Raw genomic sequence first — 21,328 nt, 5'->3', positions numbered from 1 at the left:
TATCTTATAAAGAGATGAAATAGGATTTTGAATGTAGATAATACTTGCTATCTTTCAACTGTAAAATCTCCATATACATTGAAGTTCTGTAAATTCAGAAATTATTGCGATTATTCAAGAATGGACAATAATGTGAGTTAATTTATTCCAAAAATCTGCATAAAGGTCTATGTTTCATTTATCAGTATGTGAATTCTTATATTATTGTCATACCCACGCAGTCCCATTATTCTCATTAATAAAAACCTTACAGTAATTTGTGAATTTACGGAATTGTAAATGGTTAACAATTTTCTTTAAGCTAAAGTCATCTGATTTTGTAATGCTTCATATTTTTAGGCCAAAATGGTGACCACATCCAGTTTTGGTAACCTAATATTGATTTATGCTGTAATAGTAATCTGTATGGTAGACTTTTTTAAGTGAAAGCCTTCACAATAAATATCTACAGCCTCATACAAAAACAACTTAAATGGATAGTGTGTCATTGGCAATCCCACATCTCTTTATTTTTATATTAAGAAGCTAAAATTTGCAAATGTTTTTAGGAACAAGTTAAGGCTATGACACAACATCTTTCTGTTGCCAAGGAAACAGAAGACAGCTACAAGAAAAGTTTGAAATCTTTGGAAGAAGTAGCATCTAAAATGGAGCGGGAAAAACTTCAACAACAAACACATGAGGTAAAGAGGTTGGACTTAAAATGACATCATAATTTGTATATTTATAACTCATATGATTTGCATATCTACGTTCTAGAGATACTTAAATTTGATTGGTTTATTATCATTTTTCTCTTGGTTTACATTTCTATAGACCATGTTGCTAAAACTATTTTTTAACCTTCATTGAGATTTTGAAAAAATGCCTGATACAGATGCATTGGATCAAGGGGTTTGAGCAAATTGAGTTTGAAAAAAAAAAACAAATACATAAAACTGCTGTTTCTTTTCTTATGATTAATAAAAAAAATTATACTTTTAAGCTTGGAAAATGTTATAATTTACAAAAAATATCATCAATTGATATTTCATGAATGGGCTTGGCACATTAACTTCATGGGAAATCTTGACGTCATAGAAACGAAAACTCTCAAAATGAAGATTATTCCATTCTTGAACTCTTTAAATTTGAAAATATCTCAATAAAATGAAGTTTTTGAGGTAGTTGTTATTTCATTGTAGATTCTATTGCATTAATTGATTTTAGAAAGTCAATATGGTGACTTACTCCTTAGTTATAAAATATCAATTCAACTGAATTGTGCATTTGTTGATAAATAGTAGCCAATGTACATAAAATTGTTAATTAAAAATAACAAATATTTGAGTTCAGAATTAATAGGATTAAACAGATATTTACTAGAGTTTATTGGTGTGTCAACTGCGTCCCTTACTCACAAACTTTACATAATAATCTTTCGGACTTAATTAATCGCCCCAGTTTACACATCACTAACCTCCAGAAAAAATGTGTTTAATCCTATAATGACTTGAGTTCTAATTATATTCAACTTCCTAATTTATTTGACCTTTGAAATATGAAATTTTTTTGAATCAAGCTTCACTGAAAAGTCATGTTGGTGAAATGAATGTCAGTGGTACAAAATTTCAATTAAGGTATCTATGATGACTTTATTTATTAATCAAGATATAATTGACCAAATATATGATTATAGTATAAGCATTCAAAAAAATAGGTCATGGTCATAAAAACCTTGATTGGTTTCTGTTATATACCTGTAGTAGGAGGTAAATTTATTTCTGTCAAGGTCTATGATACCAGATTTTCATTAATAAGTGCTCATATAAAGGTCAGTTTCTCAGCAACTGTAGAAGTAGGTTACGTCCATTTGGTTTATAGAATGATTGGAAGGTGAACATGTCCTTGCATAAGAGTGTCTGACCTTTACCTTGGGTGCATCCATGATTAACAAAGAAAAGTTTTGTGATACCTACATGTAAAGTAAAGCATTCACTTCAAGAACTTTTAGTTTTATTTAAGGCAAGTCCTTAAAGAAGAAATTTCTAGCCTGTGCCCTCTTGCGATTCAGAAACCAAGTGAACACATCAATAACATCTAGAAAATTTTTGTTTTACTACATTTGAAATGAAATCTTCACCAATTCCAAAAGAAATAGTCTTTCAAAATATAAGTGTAAATAGGTTTCAGTCAAGATATTCAGAGTAACATTATTTTTTAATGATGAGTAAAGTACAAGTAGAGGATTTTAGGTACTGTTCTTTAATTTATCATTTAAATCTTCAAAAATCAAATAAAAATAATAGTTTTCCTACAGATTGTAATTTCAACTTCACATTTTTGAAATTTGTTTGTATAGCAATTCAAGCTTAAATCTGGTTTCATTTGTTGAGTTATAAGTTTTCCATGACAAATGGCCTTAGCAGAGATAATTAGTTTATTCATATACACAGACTATTGAGATAAATTTGTTTTCGGACAATAAGTTGGTATAAAAATTTAAATGCTAAGATCCTTTTCAGTTGTCAATATTCATGTATTGCAGTCTGAACCACGATCGTCTGAAAATCTGATTATGCTTAATAGGTTTGTGCTGATTTCCTCTTCCAGTCCTTTTTAAAAGTAATGACTTTTAAATTTGTAAAAAAGTTGTTTGTCTGATTTTCAGATGTTTTGAGTTAAATTAGTTCAAGTTCCTATGCAGATTTTTATGAAAAGTAAAACAACAAAAATACTCCAAGGAAAATTCAAATAGGAAAGTCTGTTATTAATTGCAAAATCAAAAGCTCTAACACATCTAACGATTAAAAAACAATTGTTATAGTCCTAACTTGGTACAGATTGATTGATTGTTGGTTGCATACGCCGCATTAGCACAAAAAGGCTATATCACGGCGAGTAACTAACAGAAAATGGTTTTATAGCTATTGAAAACTCTCACTTGTATGACAGTTGTATATAATTTCATTAAATTGACAACAACATGTAAATAAAACAAACAGACATAATAGGTAAAATTGTCAAAGTAGGGTTACAGAAATCAACATTGTGTTATAATCTTAATCACTATAAAAACAAACAAATGCAAAGCAAAATGTCATATATATAGACCATGTAAGTAAAATAAATGACAAGAATACCACAACACAACAACACATAGACCATGTAAGTAAAATAAAAGACAAGAATACCACAACACAACAACACATTGGGGGCATACCGAGCATACATAAGCCATTGTAGTTGTCTTCAGCTTGGTTAATATTTTTGGAGGGATGTGAATGTTAAACAGACTTGCACTTTATTTTTTCAGCAAAAGAAGATAAATGAAGCTAACATGAAATCTGCAGCTCTACAAAGAGAGACAGAATTGTTACGTAGTATGGTGGATAAACAGAAATCACAGATACATCAGCTACAGGACCTCTTAGCAAATAGAGAGCAACAGCATAGGTAATATACCTCTTCTTGAATCCTCTAGTCTCTCCATATAATCATATCATATAGTATAGTGAAGATGCCATCACATTATAAGACACAAAATAGGAATGAAGAGCATTCACTTCCCTTGACCTCTTTTGTGTTGTTCAATGATCAACTTTTCAAAATCTATAAAAAATGCATTTGAATCTTTCACTTTGACCAATATTTGATTATTGAATTGTTTAAAAAATCTGTTGTTTTACCTGTAAATCACTGTGATGCCAAGGAGATACATGTTTACCATTAGTGTAATGCAATAATTGGGTCACAATAACCTATAGTTCATACTTGAATGATTTTGTTAAGGTTTTGCTAAGTTAAGGTATTCATAGTGGAATATCAGTGATGATTTATCGAACTTTCTACTTAGGTTTGTTGAACCCAGTGTAAATCATTTAGATCATGGTTTCCTGCATTTTTAGCCTTGCTGGCTTGACATTTTATAAAATGGTATTTTAAGTGCATTTAAGGAAGAACATCTTCCAGTTTAAAAAAGTCAATTTTTTGTTTCATTTTATTCATACCTAATATTTTATGGCACAAATTTAAAATTACATTCAGATGATAGAAATTTTACTTAATTTGCATCATGGAAAACGTGATCTTTCAATATCACTTCCTATTTCAATAGACAAGTTTATTTCTGATTCTAATTTCAGCAATTAATTACCCCAGAAACCAACTTTCCTTATTCATTGAGGAGAATGCCATGTTGATAAATTTGTAGGTTTGATAATGATTAGATTAGTTAAGTTTTTGATGACTATATAATAAATATCAATGTATCTGTGGAGATCAGTTAAATTCTATCCTATAAATCCTAATGTAAAGTGAAGTTATAAATGGGATGGCATAGAGAGTAAGTATTTTCTTCTATATAATTTCATTACACAATCCGTGGTGCAATTAAGGATAGAATTCTGTTGATTTTTAGTACATTAGCTCTGTACATTGGATAATATATCTATTCATTTATGTCCTTGTTTAAGCTTGAGCTCTCAACATGGTTTGAGTATGATTAGAATTACATTATTTTCATAAATGAGGGTCCAGAGATAAGATTTTATAATGGTTATGTAACTTTATGAAAACTTAATAAAAGACGATATTCAACTAATAAAAATTCCAAGTTGCCATCTTTGTTTTCAGTAAATAGCAATACATTTGCTAAATGCTTTGCTTTTGTTGCAATTTGTATTTTGTGTGTGCCAAAAATATATTTCATTTGAGCCAAAAGCCATATTCTCACAGTTTATTACTTCATTTTCTCATTGACCGAGGGTCAGTGTTTCTCTCTTGGTACTGTGGCTTCCTTAACCAATAAGAACTGACTGCCATGAAATATCACAATAGTATTAAAAGTGGCATTAAACCCTTAACAATCAATCAATCATTTTTTCATTGTAAATTTTATACATGTATCCACAAAATCAAAAGTTGTGAACAAGAATTTAGAAGAATTATAAAATTTGAACCTCAAAATTGATTACTATGTATTCATTTTTTACATGGAAGAAATTTTCAAAGATTCAAGAAAAACTAATTATTATGTGATTTTCGAAACATTCTGCCAAGAAGACAACCAATATTGGGAATTTGGGTTTTTTTTAACAAATGATCTTGTGGTTCATGAATATACTTAACCAGGGTTATTAAAAAATCTTTTTTACTCAAGAAATATATTGAATTGAATTTAATTCTTGAAATTAAATCATAGCAATCATTCATTTAAAACATTTGAATCTTGACCTGACTTGAACTTATTAGTGTAATGTGCTGATTTAATGACATTTCTCTCAACTCATTTATGGTAAAGTGTTTACTAACTTTACTTCATGCCCTGTATATTTGTTTAACAGTTTACATGATAATTTCTTTAATTCCAGGAATGAGGATTACTCTGAAAGTTTGAATTGATCTTCAAGTGATTTATTGAATACAGAACATTCATTCCGTCGATTAAAACTTGATGTATAAGTTCAATTTACTTGATTGTATAATTATTTGATAGGATTATCATCTTTAGCGATTAATGTTCTTATACACTTTTATTTAAGGTTTGAAATGTGGCCTAAGATATAGTCTCATTAAGGGCATTTTAATGTGTAATACTAGATGTTGATTTTTTCTTGCAATTTAATCTATACCATTTTTGAAGTTAAAAAACTCTTTATTTGATTTCAGAGGCTGTTATCTTTTAGCTTTAACTGAAAATAAATTTTGACATAAAAAAATGTAAATAAAATTGTCAGCCTCCTACTTATAGAGAAAATGGTGTGGGAGACGTTTTCATCTGTTTCTGTTAATGAAAAATAACATTGTAAATTTCTCATTTTAAGTTGCTTTAAGTTTTAAAAGAACAAGGGAATTATGGGTATTATATAAAGATAACTATGGTATCTTATTACACCTGACATTTACGTGATTTTCTCAAGTTTTCACTGAATAATGACAACTAATATGATTAAGTATCAAAAGTTGTTCGGTTATTTAGCATTTAATTTCACTGAGAATAATTTGACTTTTGAATATTATCTAAAAGAAAATAATTTCTGAGTCATCAGCATCAAGTTCCAGTAATGGATCTGAAATCTTATTAAATAATCGTAAATTAATCTTAGATTATGTTCTTTGTTGGTTTGATGCAAGTACTTTACAACATTTCTACTTTCGGAATATTAAGTGAAATGTAAATGAGTACCGTACAAGTTTTTATTCATGGCACATACTAATTTCTTCTTTTAGTGGAAAATCTTGTTTAAATTTCTGATCATGAAACATATGCCTTCCTGAGGCAAACAAATTTTATTTTCATAGATATTTTTTGGCCCTACACCTTTCTTTCATTGTTTTATGACTGATTGTTTTGTATAAATGACAGGTATAGCTAAGACATATATCTGTGTCAACAGTTTATTAAACCTTTAGAAGGTTATCTCATACACATTGAAGTAATAAATACTACCATGTTCCCTTCTAAGAAAAACTACCACACTCTCCCTTTTAATATATATGCTTAACAATATGCTTATCTTATCTCTATTTCAGAGAAGAACTGAAGAAGCATTTTTCTCCTGACAGTCAAGAATTAAAAGAACATATAGATATAGAGGTCAAAAAGTCCAACAAAGATTTTATTCGTGAACTGAAAAATCAACAAGAAAAGTGAGTAAATAATATTTATCAATGAATGAATACCATTTGATTTTTGCTACATTTATGTAGGAGTTCTGTTGTATGAGTTCTTTCCGTTTATAAGTAATCTGTCTGTCTTCTGTCTACCAATGATGTGAGGAATATCTTTCTATAGAAAATAATGTCTTCTTATTTCCTGTGCAATATGTAACAACATAAGACGGTCTCGCCATTGAAGGAAATTAAATCTTTTCCCATTAATTTTAGCCTGATAAAAAAGATTTTTTGCATTATGTTCAGCAAGAAATATTTCATGCATAGTTAGGATGATGAAAGCATTTGTACTATGAGTGTGCTGTTAGCGCAAAAGAGTAATGTTGATTGGCCAAAACAATATCATTTATCAATTACAAACCAATTGTTTAGAGAACAATTGAAGGTCTTTCTGCAAAAAAAAAAAAACAAGTATTTTTATATGAAAATAGTAAAAATTCGGTATAAAATGTCATTAACAGGGTCAAATGATAACTATTAGTACACTGATTAAAAAAATCATGGTTTCTATACAATATTTTTTAAATAAGGGAGATAATTTGTTACTTCCGGTATTATTTAACTGTTTAAATGACATTGATTCCCAAAATATATGGTTCTATATACTTTTACATTCAAAAAGTACAAAAACATAGTTACTTCCGGTTTATACAGGGTCATTTCCGGTTCCTTTTTCAAGGTTATATGGCTTTCCACTAAATGTAAAAAGTCCCATTGCTTTATCATGTATACATATAAGGTAAAAGCAAAGGTCAAAATCTAGAATGTCAATTTAACCTATGACCTTGAGCTCAATTTCAATGTCATTAACCAAGGACCTCAAATCAAAAGACCCTAGATCTTAATTATATTTTGTTCATGAGTTATACCATAATATGCATATTTTTGTCGAGCCTTCGACTTTAGTCGAAAAAGCGAGACATAGCGATCCTACATTCCGTCGGCGTCGGCGTCGTCGTCGTCGGCGGCGTCCACAAATATTCACTCTGTGGTTAAAGTTTTTGAAATTTTAATAACTTTCTTAAACTATCCTTGAATTGTACGAAACTTGGACAGAAGCTTGTTTATGTTCATAAGATAGTATCCAGAAGTAAATTTTGTAAAAATAAAATTCCATTTTTCCCTTATTTTACTTATAAATGGACTTAGTTTTTTCTGCCAGGAAACATTACATTCACTCTGTGGTTAAAGTTTTTAAAATTTTAATAACTTTCTTAAACTATCCTGGAATTGTAAGAAACTTGGCCAGAAGCTTGTTTATGATCAGGAGATAGTATCCAGAAGTAAATTTTGTAAAAATAAAATTCCATTTTTCCCGTATTTTACTTATAAATGGACTTATTTAAATTTTTCTTCCAGTTAACATTACATACAGTCTGCAGTTAAAGTATTTAAAACATTTTTAAGATTCTTAAACTAGCCTGGATTTTTACCAAACTTGGACAGAAGCTTCTCACAATCAAAAGATAGTATCGAGAGGAATAATTTTATTGATTTTTTTCATCATTTTTTATGAGTGTGTGATTAACAGCAAAAGTAGGCGAGACACTGGGTTCCGCGGAACCCTTACAAATTTTTAAATAAAGAGGGGAGAAAACTCTTATGTAATGTAAGAGCACCCTTTAAACCAATATGTATGTGTTACGACATGTTGCAACTAACAATTAAGCAAAAATTATGTTGAAGATATCTTAAATTGTGTTTGAAAAGTGGTGAAAATAAGCTAAAATCCAAATTTAGAAATGAACTTGACCTTTGACCTTGACCCTTCTTTTTTTTTTACCAAGGATCTCAAATCAAAAGACCCTAGGAACTAAATTTTTCTTCTTAATATTTCAAAAGGGGAAATAACTCCAACATATAGTCTCTGGACTGCTTCGGTCAAAATTATTTTAAAGATCCTGAAGATATAACGAGCAAATTGGTAAAATAATTTAATAACTCTTACAATAACATATGTTTGGCTTAACAGGGTCAGTTTTGAAAACGGTAATAACTGTTCGATATCATATGCAAAAAAATCAAAGCGCATCTTGCGAAACAAAAAAGCTGCTTAGCACCATCAGAAAAAAGTGGCGGAAGAAGAAAAAAAAAAATAATAATAATAATAATCAGAAGAAAAACAATAGGTCCACAGAAAAGTGGAAAGACCTAATAAAGTACAGAAAAATGAAAAAGAAAAAAATCTGAATATTGCATGTCATGCTATCTCTTGTAAGAATAAGCTTCAATCTATGTTCCGTGGATTCCGCTAAGGTTTGACAGATATTCTCAATTTTTAAATCTTTGACCTTCATGGTCACTGCAAAAAACAAATATTTGTCCATTTATTAGTTAAATACAAAAAAATTGAGAGATTTTATCTCTTGATCAGTAAAACTATTCTGTCACTGAAATCCTAAAAGGTAATGATTGGTCAGCTTGAAACCTGACCATAGTGTAGATGGAAATTACTTTATACATACTGCTATGTTGTAAATTAAAGATTTTAAGTAAGAATGTGTCCTTAGTACACAGATGCCTAACTCGCACTATCACTACTAGATCATACTGACTACAAGTTCAGAATGTAAAATTAAGTATTATACAATCTGAGATATGTATGAAATATTTGCCACTGAACATTGAACATTGAGCAAACATCAATCATCATTCTAAGATTAACAAGCACATATAATGTTTTTACATTGTTCTAATAACAGTCAAAAAGTATTATTGTCTTTTCTACTAGGTTCTCTTATAAGTGTATGTACAATGTTTGATAAATATTGTTCAGGATTACATTGATCATTTTTATACGACCGCAAAAATTTTAATTTTTCGTCGTATATTGCTATCACGTTGGCGTCGTCGTCCTGCGTCGTCTTGCGTCGTCGTCGTCCGAATACTTTTAGTTTTCGCACTCTAACTTTAGTAAAAGTGAATAGAAATCTATGAAATTTTAACACAAGGTTTATAACCACAAAAGGAAGGTTGGGATTGATTTTGGGAGTTTTGGTCCCAAAATTTTAGGAATTAGGGGCCAAAAAGGGCCCAAATAAGCATTTTCTTGGTTTTCGCACTATAACTTTAGTTTAAGTAAATAGAAATCTATGAAATTTTGACACAAGGTTTATGACCACAAAAGGAAGATTGGGATTGATTTTGGGAGTTTTAGTTCAAACAGTTTAGGAATTAGGGGCCAAAAAAGGGCCCAAATAAGCATTATTCTTGGTTTTCGCACCATAACTTTAGTATAAGTGAATAGAAATCTATGAAATTTAAACACAAGGTTTATGACCATAAAAGGAAGGTTGGGTTTGATTTTGGGAGTTTTGGTCCCAACAGGTTTTTAGGAATAAGGGGCCCAAAGGGTCCAAAATTGAACTTTGTTTGATTTCATCAAAAATTGAATAATTGGGGTTCTTTGATATGCCGGATCTAACTGTGTATGTAGATTCTTAATTTTTGGTCCCGTTTTCCAATTGGTCTACATTAAGGTCCAAAGGGTCCAAAATTAAACTTAGTTTGATTTTAACAAAAATTGAATCCTTGGGGTTCTTTGATATGCTGAATCTAAAAATGTACTTAGATTTTTGATTATTGGCCCAGTTTTCAAGTTGGTCCAAATCGGGGTCCAAAATTAAACTTTGTTTGATTTCATCAAAAATTGAATAATTGGGGTTCTTTGATATGCCAAATCTAACTGTGTATGTAGATTCTTAATTTTTAGTCCCGTTTTCAAATTGGTCTACATTAAATACCAAAGGGTCCAAAATTAAACTAGGTTTGATTTTAATAAAAATTGAATTCTTTGGCTTTTTTGATATGCTGAATTTAATCATGTACTTAGATTTTTGATTATGGGCCCAGTTTTCAAGTTGGTTCAAATCAGGATCCAAAATTATTATATTAAGTATTGTGCAATAGCAAGAAATTTTCAATTGCACAGTATTCAGCAATAGCAAGAAATCTTCAATTGCACAGTATTGTGCAATAGCAAAAAATGTTCAATTGCACAGTATTGTACAATAGCAAGAAATCTTCAATTGCACAGTATTGTGCAATAGCAAATATTTTCAATTGCACAGTATTGCGCAATAGCAAGAAATATCTAATTGCACAATATTGTGCAATAGCAAGAAATTTTCAATTGAGTGGAGTTATCTTTCTTTGTTCAGAATAGTAGTTGAATCAACTTAAATCATTGTTTTATACAATGCACAATGTATTTATGATGTATTTAAATGAGTAGTTATTGTTGCAAACTCCATTAGAAATTTGAATTGAGATCAGTTTTGAAAAAAGGGAAAGGGGGATGTGGAAAAAAAAATGGTTGGGGGGGGGGGGGGGGGTTAATTTTTCTCATTTCAGATTTCATAAATAAAAAGAAAATTTCTTCAAACATTTTTTTGTGAGGATTAATATTCAACAGCATAGTGATTGCTCAAAGACAAAAAAATTATTTTAAGTTCATTAGACCACATTCATTCTGTGTCCAAAACCTATGCTGTGTCAACTATTTAATCACAATCCAAATTTAGAGCTGAATCCAGCTTGAATGTTGTGTCCATACTTGCCCCAACCGTTCAGGGTTCAACCTATGCGGTCGTATAAAGCTGTGCCCTTCGGAGCATCTGGTTACAATTATCAATATCATGAAAGCAACTACCAGTTTCTTGCTATTTAACATTGGATTATATCTTACTATTTATGACAAGCTCACGTACTTCAAATAGTTTATAATGTAAGTTTAGAAATATTCGACATGATAACTTAATGAGTAGATTTAAAAGAAATAAAAAATTATGATTGTAAACGAGTGTTCAGGGATTTTTTAATAGCTGTGTCAAGGCTTCAGTTCTTCAAACGCATTCCAAATATAGTACATAAATATTGACAGTATGTACAAAGAGGAGATTCAATTATGGTTTAGTATTCAAATTTAAAGAAATTTACATTTTATAAACAGCAATATTCTCAAGTTTTGATCTCTTTCACTGAAAGTTCATATAAATGTGTGTTACTGGCATTTATGTGTAAAAGGAAACAGAGAAAAGGCAAGCCAAATGTTCAGTTGATTGATACTGATATAGGTTTAATACCACCAAACACATTATGTCACATCTGGTATCATGTTTTATAGATTTAAAAAAATGTGTCCTTGAATTTGACAGAAGTCGGAATTTAACCCAGCATTTCATTGCAGAAAAAACTTGATGAGTCATAAAGATGTATTTTGAGTGTTTCAAAGTACCAGTATTTTTAGCATGGTGTTATGATAAAATATTTTGAAAACTGGAGGTGACCTGTTTACTAAAGCTCCTAATTAAACAGAGGATATTTTTATGCCCCATTTATAATGCCCCATTTATGGACATTATGTTTTCTGGTCTCTGCCTCCATCTGTTCATTCGTCCGTTCGTCCATCTGTCCCGTTTCAGGTTAAAGTTTTGGTTAAAGTTTTTGGTCGAGGTAGTTTTTGATGAATTTGAAGTCAGATCAACTTGAAACTTAGTAAACATGTTCCCTATGATATGATCTTTCTAATTTTAATGCCAAATTAGAGATTTTATCCCACTTTCACGGTTCATAGAAAATGATAGTGTGGATGGGGCATCCGTGTGCTTGGGACACATTCTTGTTATTCATGCAACATGCAACATTAATTGAAACAAAGATAAATTCTGCCATTTTTTTTTAAATACCAAATATATATATATATATTTAACAAGAACTAATGCGAGTAGTCTGAACACATGTGAAAGTAAAAAACAAATATGTTTTGAAAACCTTTTTTTTAGAAATGGCAGTTTTATTATGCATGTTATGGACATCTATAAACAGAAAATATCCTATGGATATGTTTAAATTGATAACAATGTTAAGAATTGTTTATGGAATAAAAACAGAATGTTTCATAAAATGTTATAGAATATGTAATTTGTTTTGTTTTTGTCATGCCCAAATTTTCTGCTGTAGATCTTAATAAAGGATATAGTCAGTTTGTTTTTTTAAGAATATCCCTAGTGGCACTATCGTCAGTTACCATTTTTGTCAATTATATACAATTTGTCAGGAAATAAGACGGACTTAAAATTTTCTGTCATTATTTAGAATCGATTTGTCAAAGTTCTCACCATGATATTGTGAAGAAGCACATTGATGAATAAACCAATACTGTAAACAGAGTTGTCAAAATAGGTTTAATTGGATGGGTAAATGTCTTTCAGAATGACTTAAAGAATCGAATGCATGTCAATTGGATGTGTAAATGTCTTTCAAAGTGACTTAAAGAATTATATGCATGTCATAACCTTAGACATGATTTACAAATTACCATTATAGATGTTGTTTTCTCTGGACATAATTTGATAGTTTGATGATATCATAGTAATGAATGGGTGGAGTGCTAGAATTGAGTCTATCATATCATGATATACACTGATAGTTTTTGTAAAATACTGTACAAAACAACAAACCCATATACAACAGCGATATCTTACAAACTTCCTTAACAAATATATTTGTAAAGTATTAGAAATTATACAATCTTTTATGATCTGGTAGGGTAAGACTGTTGTTTATTTAGAAATATTACATAGGAAATAAATATTTGCCATTTCTGTCATGCTTTGAGGAGAAAGGGAGCGATTGCTAAATAGTTTTTGTGTTTTTTTCAATGCTTCACATCTTTTTCAGTAAGTGGAAGTATTAGCTTAATACCAATAGTCTTGAAGTAAATAATAGGGTCAAAGACATATCGTGTCTACTTATTCAAATATCACTGTTTTACAGGAAAAATACAATAAACACATAATATCCTAACTAGTTATTCAGATGTCACTCCATTCTAGAGTAAAACATTTTATATTTTTATGGCTCCTCTGAGTCATGGTCTTTTGACTGAATGTGTTGCTAAGTATACAATGTTTAAAGTTTATAATAAGATCAGTTTAAGATGAATTACTCATGCTAAGTCAATGATATTTGGTATGCAGATGTATTGGCATTTGCGCTCTCAAATCCATAAGGTTAAAGGCCCCACTACCTCATCATGGTTCATTGACTATGAAACTTTTATATAGTTTAAAAATTAAAGTTTGTTTAAATATTGCCATTTTAATTTAAACATTTGGTCTATGCATTTACTATCAAAATTTCAAAATGTGAGACATATCTCTGTGTCCACATTTTATTCTGTGGTTCTGTCCAGGAACTTCAACTGTCAACCATGATAGTGCATAAAAGTCATGTTAAAAACACAAACAACCAATCTATCTTTTGTAAAGATGATAACTTCATACATATACAAAAAGATTTGCAATTATTTTCATCTCAAAAAAATAACTGATTTGATTTAATGTTATTTTTCATCCCAATTGTCGAAAGAGAAATACAATTATTTTTTATTGAAGACAATTTCTCTAATGAAAATTGATGAAAGAAGTAATTTTATAATAAAAGTACATATAAGACTAATATAAAAGTGGAATAATTTATTTTTCCATCACTTAATATATTCATTGAATCGTCTTGTGGAACTCTATTTCTTTGTCTAGTGTCGAGTCACAAAAAAGACAAATGGAATTGTTCTGGGCCTATAGACTGGTGAATCAGAGAGACGATTTAAATTATAGTTAATACATACTTACAAAATATTGCAAGAGCCCTATACAGCTTTGAAATGTAGTAATTTGTGGGTTTTATTGGAAAATTATGTCCAACTTCTTATTTTCACGGCTCCTTGTATTTTTCCTGTGGGAAGATTATTTATGTGTTTCCTACCTATGCAGACGACACTAAGATATCCAAATGAGACATGATATTTATATGATATTTATAATTGAATAAAGAAAATTACTGAACTGCATTATGGGATTAGTGAACACTAAAGGTTTGGTAAGATTTATTACGGGAAACAGAATAATCCTTCAACTCCTCCATAAACTGTTGTAAACATGTGGCATAATTTTAGGTCAGATTAAAAAAAAAAGAAAAAAAAGGAGCCTATATTGATCAGTTTTCATGAGTAAACTTCTCAATTTCAATTTTTTTTTTTTTTAAATTTCTCTCTAGTGACAATGGTTCATCTGATTAAAACCTAATATATAGCGCAACAGAAGACCCACTTAACCTTCTTGTTAAAATGCAAATAAAAAATTCAGAATTTAAATGAAATATAAGGAATTTTATATTTAATGCTGATAATATCAGATTTAAAAGTATGGATTAAAATTTTGAAACTTTATTTTTTTTATTTTGTTATTTCCTTGCTTTGAAAAAGAAATAACTGAATCAGAGAAGAATTTCATTTTGATTATATGTGTATTATCAACATGGAATCAAATTGCTGCATGGAAACTCAAATTAAAGAACATGAAGTTTGACAAATGGAAAATCTTGGAAATTACACTTTTTAAAAACTAAAACTATATATCATATAAAATCGGTTTTCTGATCATAAATGATAACTATAGTTACATGGTTTTGGGGTCAAACTATAATCATACAAGAGAAAAACAGCAGTTAATTTCTTATGAATTATTGAAGTAAAGACTGATAAAGGTAACTTTTACAATTATTACTTGGTATAAATGTCCAATTTCAAATTTTTTTCAGTTAAAACACATTCATTCTGTGTCAAAAACTATGCTAATCAAATATATAATCACAATCCAAATTCAGATCTGTATTGCAAAATTAATAGAAACTGTAAGTAGAGTCATAGTTACAAAAAGATAAAACATCAAATCTATAGTTTAAGACAGACAGACAGACAGACAGACAGAATATTTTATTATAGTGTCACATACCAATACAGAACAATATCATACATCATAATATTAGTATAAAAATACAAATAAAAATTTAAATCGAAGTTAAAATATCGGTATCCAGCCATGACTGACTTATGAGACACTTTTAAAATTTATTTTAACATTCATTACAAATGAATAAATAAAACTTTTACATTTCATTAAAAAAAAACAAAAAAAAACATACTGTTATACACAATATTTTCTGTGATTAAACATAAAAGTTTAAGAGAAGGAAGAATTATATAAAAATTTAGTTTGAAATTATCTGTTGATTATAAGATATTTTTTTTAAATAATCGTGGTAGAATTATAGGCATTATAGATTTTTAGATAATTTTGTATATATTAAAGACAATACTATTTGAAATTGTTATGGTTTTTTTTAATGTTTTTTTACAACATTCGATCTTCTTATACTTTGTATAAACTGCTAATGTCTTGAACAATTTCAATGTGGTTTCAAAGTTTTGAACTTGTTTGGTTTTTAATGAAATTGAGAATTTGGTTTTTAATGAAATTGAGAATTTGGTTTTTAATGAAATTGAGAATTTGGTTTTTAATGAAATTGAGAATTTGGTTTTTAATGAAATTGAGAATGGAAATAGGGAATGTGTCAAACGAGACAACAACCAAACAAAAGAGCAGATAACAGCTGAAGATATTCAAATAAATATGCTGAATGTATTTAGATTTAAAATTTTGGCCCCAGATTAGTATTGGTCAAAGAGTCCAAAATTAAACTTTGTTTGATTTCATCAAATATTGAACTATTGGTGTACTTTGATCTGCAGAATCTAACCATGTCCATGTATTTCAATTCTTAAATTTTGAGGCCCTCTTTCAAATTGGTCCACATAGTACAAAATTAAACTTTATTTTGATTTTATCGAAAAAAATATTCCAGGTGTTCTATTATATACTGAATCAAAACATCCAATAAAGGAGTTGATTTTAGTTGAAGTTTTCAAGTCAAAATCAGGATCCAAAATTAAACTTTGATTGACTTCAACAAAAATATGAATATCTGGGGTTCTTTGATATGCTGAATCTAAGCTTGTATTTAGTTTTTGGATATTAGACCATAATGGGTTAAAGTCTAATTTCAATTTTCAGTTCTTTGACCACATTCATTCTTTGTCAGAAACCTATGCTATGTCAAATATTAAGTCACAAACCAAAATCAGAGCCTCAACAAGCTTAAATGTAGTCTCTATGTATACTTCCCCTAACTGTTCAGGGCTCGACCTCTGCAGTTGTATCAAGCTAGGCCCAACAGAGCATTTTATTTACTATTGTAACAGAATGGCACCTTGTGAAGACAACAGTGAAGTGAGTCCTCCCAGAATGATTGTCATTTTATGTAGATGATACAAAACTATATATGGTCATTTTGATTTGTCAATTTTTGTGTTAGGAAGATGAATTTTATTATTTTTGGTATATTGCTGTATACTTGAAAATAGCTTCAGAAACAGTATGTGAGAACCCTGTCATAGTGGTAGCTGTAACCTTGTATACTTTGCCATATTAATTCTGTTTGCGTAATGTGACTTAAATCATTTTAGCTCTGTAGGAATTGTGGGACTTTGACTTTTTTAGATCTTTTGTATCATATAAATAACAACTAATAGGCTGCTGTTTTTGATGGAGTTATTGGACTTTGAACAATTTATCTCTATTGGAGATTTGAGACTAAATTTATCATTTTAGCTCAAGGAGTTCAGGAACTTTGAACATTTTTGCTCTATTTTAGTAATTGCTCCATAATGTCTCTTTGGTAATGCAACTTATTTTTTTGCTATTTTTGTCATTATAAATTTAGTTGAACTTTTTATACCACTATTTTGATTAATTTATTTTAATTTCAAAAGTGATGGGGCTTTGATCTATCAGTTGATGTACAAATATTTTTGAATCTTTTTGAACAGTAATTGGTCACCTTAAAAAAGTGGAACATTTTTTAGAAAAAAGCTGAAAATAATAACTTGATCTATTTTACAGACAGCTGTATTAGTCAGTAACAAATTAGTGGCGAGCATTTACTGCACCACGCTAATTCTTCAATCTTTTTTTGTCAATATAATGTATACATGTTATTGAAATCGTCTTTTATATTTACTACCCCTCTTACTAATAAGGAACAGAAGAAAAATAGTTCAATGTCAAATGAGAATCGTATTTCAAGAAAATGTGGTTAACTTATATGTCTTTTATGTGACTTGCATTTATAGTTTTTTTCCAAGTCGTAATTGAATTTGTAGAAATATAAAGGATTGTTATCGACTCCCACAAGATCATTTATTGTCATGTTTACTACACGTAAGATATTACTATCTCTCTACATTCCTCCCCAGAGAAAAAACAATGCCCGTTTTATTTTCCCTTTGAGAGAAAAACTTATTTTATTATTATAAATAATTGATAAATTGACAACTTCAAAATGCTACAAAATGAAGGGGTGAAAAGTCCAGTTCATTCATTAGAAATTGACAACTGATAAACAGCATTAATGGGTGAAAGTGACATAAACAATAAACACATTAAACAAAATAGATGACTCTAAGATTGACAATAATTCCCCATTGCTGTGGTCTTGAACTTTGAATGATGTCTTATCAGTCTTAATTAATGATTTTGATGAAGTCATTAGCAGCTAATATTTGAGTAAATAAGAAACAGTAGTGATGTCAAGGAAATGTCTGAATTTGTAATGTAGTTTATTTTACTAGATAAAATTTCATACAAACATAGAATAAATAATTAGTACAAATAGTTTGTTTGTGTTTCCTACGAAGAGAAGAGCTATTGCAGTGCATGCAAGTTCTTGTTAACATGTATGCTTGACTACAAATTAGCTATCATATGCCACTCCTTTTTAAACCTACAATTCTATATCTTAAAAATCATCCAGAGCATCTCAATATTTTATTTTAGGTTAAACCTGACTATATTTGAGGTCTAATGCCAAAATAGCAGCATTCAAATATTGTGTAATCTTGTTAATCTTAACAAAGGTTTATTTGATCAATGATTTTGTTGTCTACTTTATGATTTAGACAAGGAATTTGGGTGTCTGGTTTATGATTCAAACAAGGTTTGATTGTTTGATAATAATGATTGAAACAGGGATTTGACTATTTGGTGTATGATTCAAACAAGAATTTGACTGTAAGATTTATTATTGAACCAATGATATGACTGTTTTGTTTATGATTAGAACAAGACTTTGACTGTTTGGATTATAATGCAAACAAGAATTTGATTTATGATTGAAACAAGGATTTTGCTGTTTGGTTAATGATTCAAACATAAGTATTGGACTGTTTGGTTTATGATTCAAACAAAAATTTGACTGTTTGGTTTATGATTCAAACAAAAATTTGAATGTTTGGTTTATGATTCAAACAAGAATTTGACTGTTTGGTTTAGGATTCAAACAAAAAATTAACTGTTTGGGTTATGATACACTAGAATTTGACTGTTTGGTTTATGATTTAAACAGGAATTTGAATGTTTGGTTTATGATTCAAACAAAAATTTGACTGTTTGGTTTATGATTCAAACAAAAATTTGACTGTTTGGTTTATGATTCAAACAAAAATTTGAATGTTTGGTTTATGATTCAAACAAAAATTTGACTGTTTGGTTTATGATTCAAACAAGAATTTGACTGTTTGGTTTAGGATTCAAACAAAAAATTAACTGTTTGGGTTATGATACACTAGAATTTGACTGTTTGGTTTATGATTTAAACAGGAATTTGACTTATAGCTAAAATAATGTTTATCAGAAAACAAGGAAAACATTGTAATACATTGTAATACATTGTAAGAATCCATTATTAGTATTTTCAAAAAAATATTAAAGGAATAAATGAACTGAAAGAGTTCCTGTTCATCAATTGGTATTACAAGGTCGCAAATGCAGTTTACTGGTGGCATGGCATGAATTGGAGCCAGTAAAATGGATATTTGTGACAGTTGATTATTACATAAAAATTACATCAGAATTCATCATTCTATAACACTACATTTATATAACATGTTTTAATGATTATTATTAAGTCTTCTGTAAAGATCAAAGTCCTATATAAGATCAGTGTCACAGTGACATCTATGATGTTTCTAATTAACCTTGTTGCAGGATTGATCAGATTACCAAACAGTACAGTGAACTAGAGGATGAGTTCCGTATGGCATTACAGATTGAAGCTAGTAGATTTAATGAGGTAATAATTTTGTCTGCAGCTTTTGTATTTATATAATTTTATCTTTGGAGTCAACATTCAGACAGATATGATTAAATCTTTTAGTTTCCAAATGCATAGTAAACAGGAAAAAACTGACAATTGAACAATAAAAAAAAAATAAAAACTTTTTAATTCTTTTAATTGGCTGTGTTGCAGTCTTTTCTGAATTAAATACTGGTAGGATTGTTTTAATGTGTGTATTTGACTATACATTCCCCTCCATTTTGAGTTGACACTAAGGGCTTAATTGGTCTTCAAGAATTTTTGCCTATTGTTGCAAAAGACATCTGGTACCTAAAAGCTTACTTACTTGGTAGGTTAAATGTCATTTTGCCCAGTTGACCTTATTTTATACCCTGCTTGGCTAATTTTAAGTTAAGTAATGTCTAAGTTGTTTTTTATTGTATGGTGCAAACATCAAAAGCAGGAGGATTTTAGTACAATTCCAGGCTCTGTTTAAACCAAAGACTTAGAAATGACATTTTCTGCCTTGTTGCAAAACATTCAACGAGAATAGAAGTGAAAACAATAAGTGGAATAAAAATAATGAGTACATTTATTCCTGCAAGTGGTTATTGAGCTATTCCTCTAGGTTTTGTATAAAACTGAATACGTTCAAGTCATTAACATGTGATGGCCCTGAATGTACATGTAATACCAGTATATACCAGTATACCTTACCCATCAGTCCAGATATATAACAGACTTATTTATACAGCTGCTCCACACTTCAAAGAATGTATTTACTGAAACTGTTTATACAAACTTGCCTTTGGCTTTCCAAATAGTGTCATGAATTCCTGCAATTAAAAGGGAGTGAATCAATACTGGATAATAAATTTGGAAACCCTTAGGAATATCAGGTTGTTGATGCTGATGTTCTTTTCAATGAAAATGAATAGCTTTATAAAGGATTAAACCTATAAATATATTTGAAATTGTAAATTGGTCTGCACTGGTTTTAAGGTGGTACCAAACTCATCACTGAAATACTTTTCAAAAAATTTAACCACACACTTCATCAGAAAATTGTCATTGGATATAAAGCATTTTGATAAGCACACATTTTAATCATTGCGAAGCTTAATATTTCCTGAATAACCCTTTCCTCCATAATGACGCTTTTTGACGCCACCCCCCTTACTCCATAATGACGCCTTTTGACGCCTGTGTAGTATCTCAGTTGAAACACTTTGACTACTAAGTGTCTGAAGTTGACTTAATAAAATTTGTATCCAATATGAAAAGGAATATCATTGGAATATCCGACTTAAATTTATTTGATGAAATATTTGTTTTTCGCAATGCCTTAATACTTTAAAGCATATGTTCAGCATTTTATTAAAAAAATCCTATGCGAATCAAGTATGCAAAAAAAAAATTTCCATGGAGGAAAGGGTTAAATAGAATAGTATTAAAATGTTTAGTTGAATTTTACAGAGTTATCTCCCTGTAGCGTTATGTACCACCTTCAATTCTGAAAATTGAAAGAACTTGCTGAACCATTTTGACATTTAAATAAAATTTCCAATTAAAAGTTGTAATGAATATTTGGAAATTGAATTACACAGAAATAAACATATGAAATTGAGTTCTAAATTTTTAATGATCTAGGCAATGTTCA

At 29.4% G+C, this 21,328-nt stretch overlaps 1 protein-coding gene across 2 annotated transcripts in view; it reads left to right on the top strand.

Annotated features, from left to right (window-relative positions):
* Positions 1 to 21,328, top strand: part of LOC143080448 (leucine-rich repeat and coiled-coil domain-containing protein 1-like) — a 99,732-nt gene that overhangs the window by 62,133 nt on the left and 16,271 nt on the right. For both annotated transcript variants that reach the window (XM_076256301.1, XM_076256302.1), the window contains exons 13-16: positions 549 to 683; positions 3,296 to 3,435; positions 6,514 to 6,630; positions 19,599 to 19,683. In XM_076256301.1, coding sequence (XP_076112416.1) covers positions 549 to 683; positions 3,296 to 3,435; positions 6,514 to 6,630; positions 19,599 to 19,683 — 477 coding nt within the window. The remainder of the gene's footprint in view (positions 1 to 548; positions 684 to 3,295; positions 3,436 to 6,513; positions 6,631 to 19,598; positions 19,684 to 21,328) is intronic.

The sequence above is a fragment of the Mytilus galloprovincialis genome, chromosome 6 (assembly GCF_965363235.1).
Source record: "Mytilus galloprovincialis chromosome 6, xbMytGall1.hap1.1, whole genome shotgun sequence".
In the NCBI taxonomy this organism is placed as follows: domain Eukaryota; kingdom Metazoa; phylum Mollusca; class Bivalvia; order Mytilida; family Mytilidae; genus Mytilus; species Mytilus galloprovincialis.
Note: the sequence above shows the minus strand (reverse complement) of the source record. Positions and strands in the feature narration are given on the sequence as shown.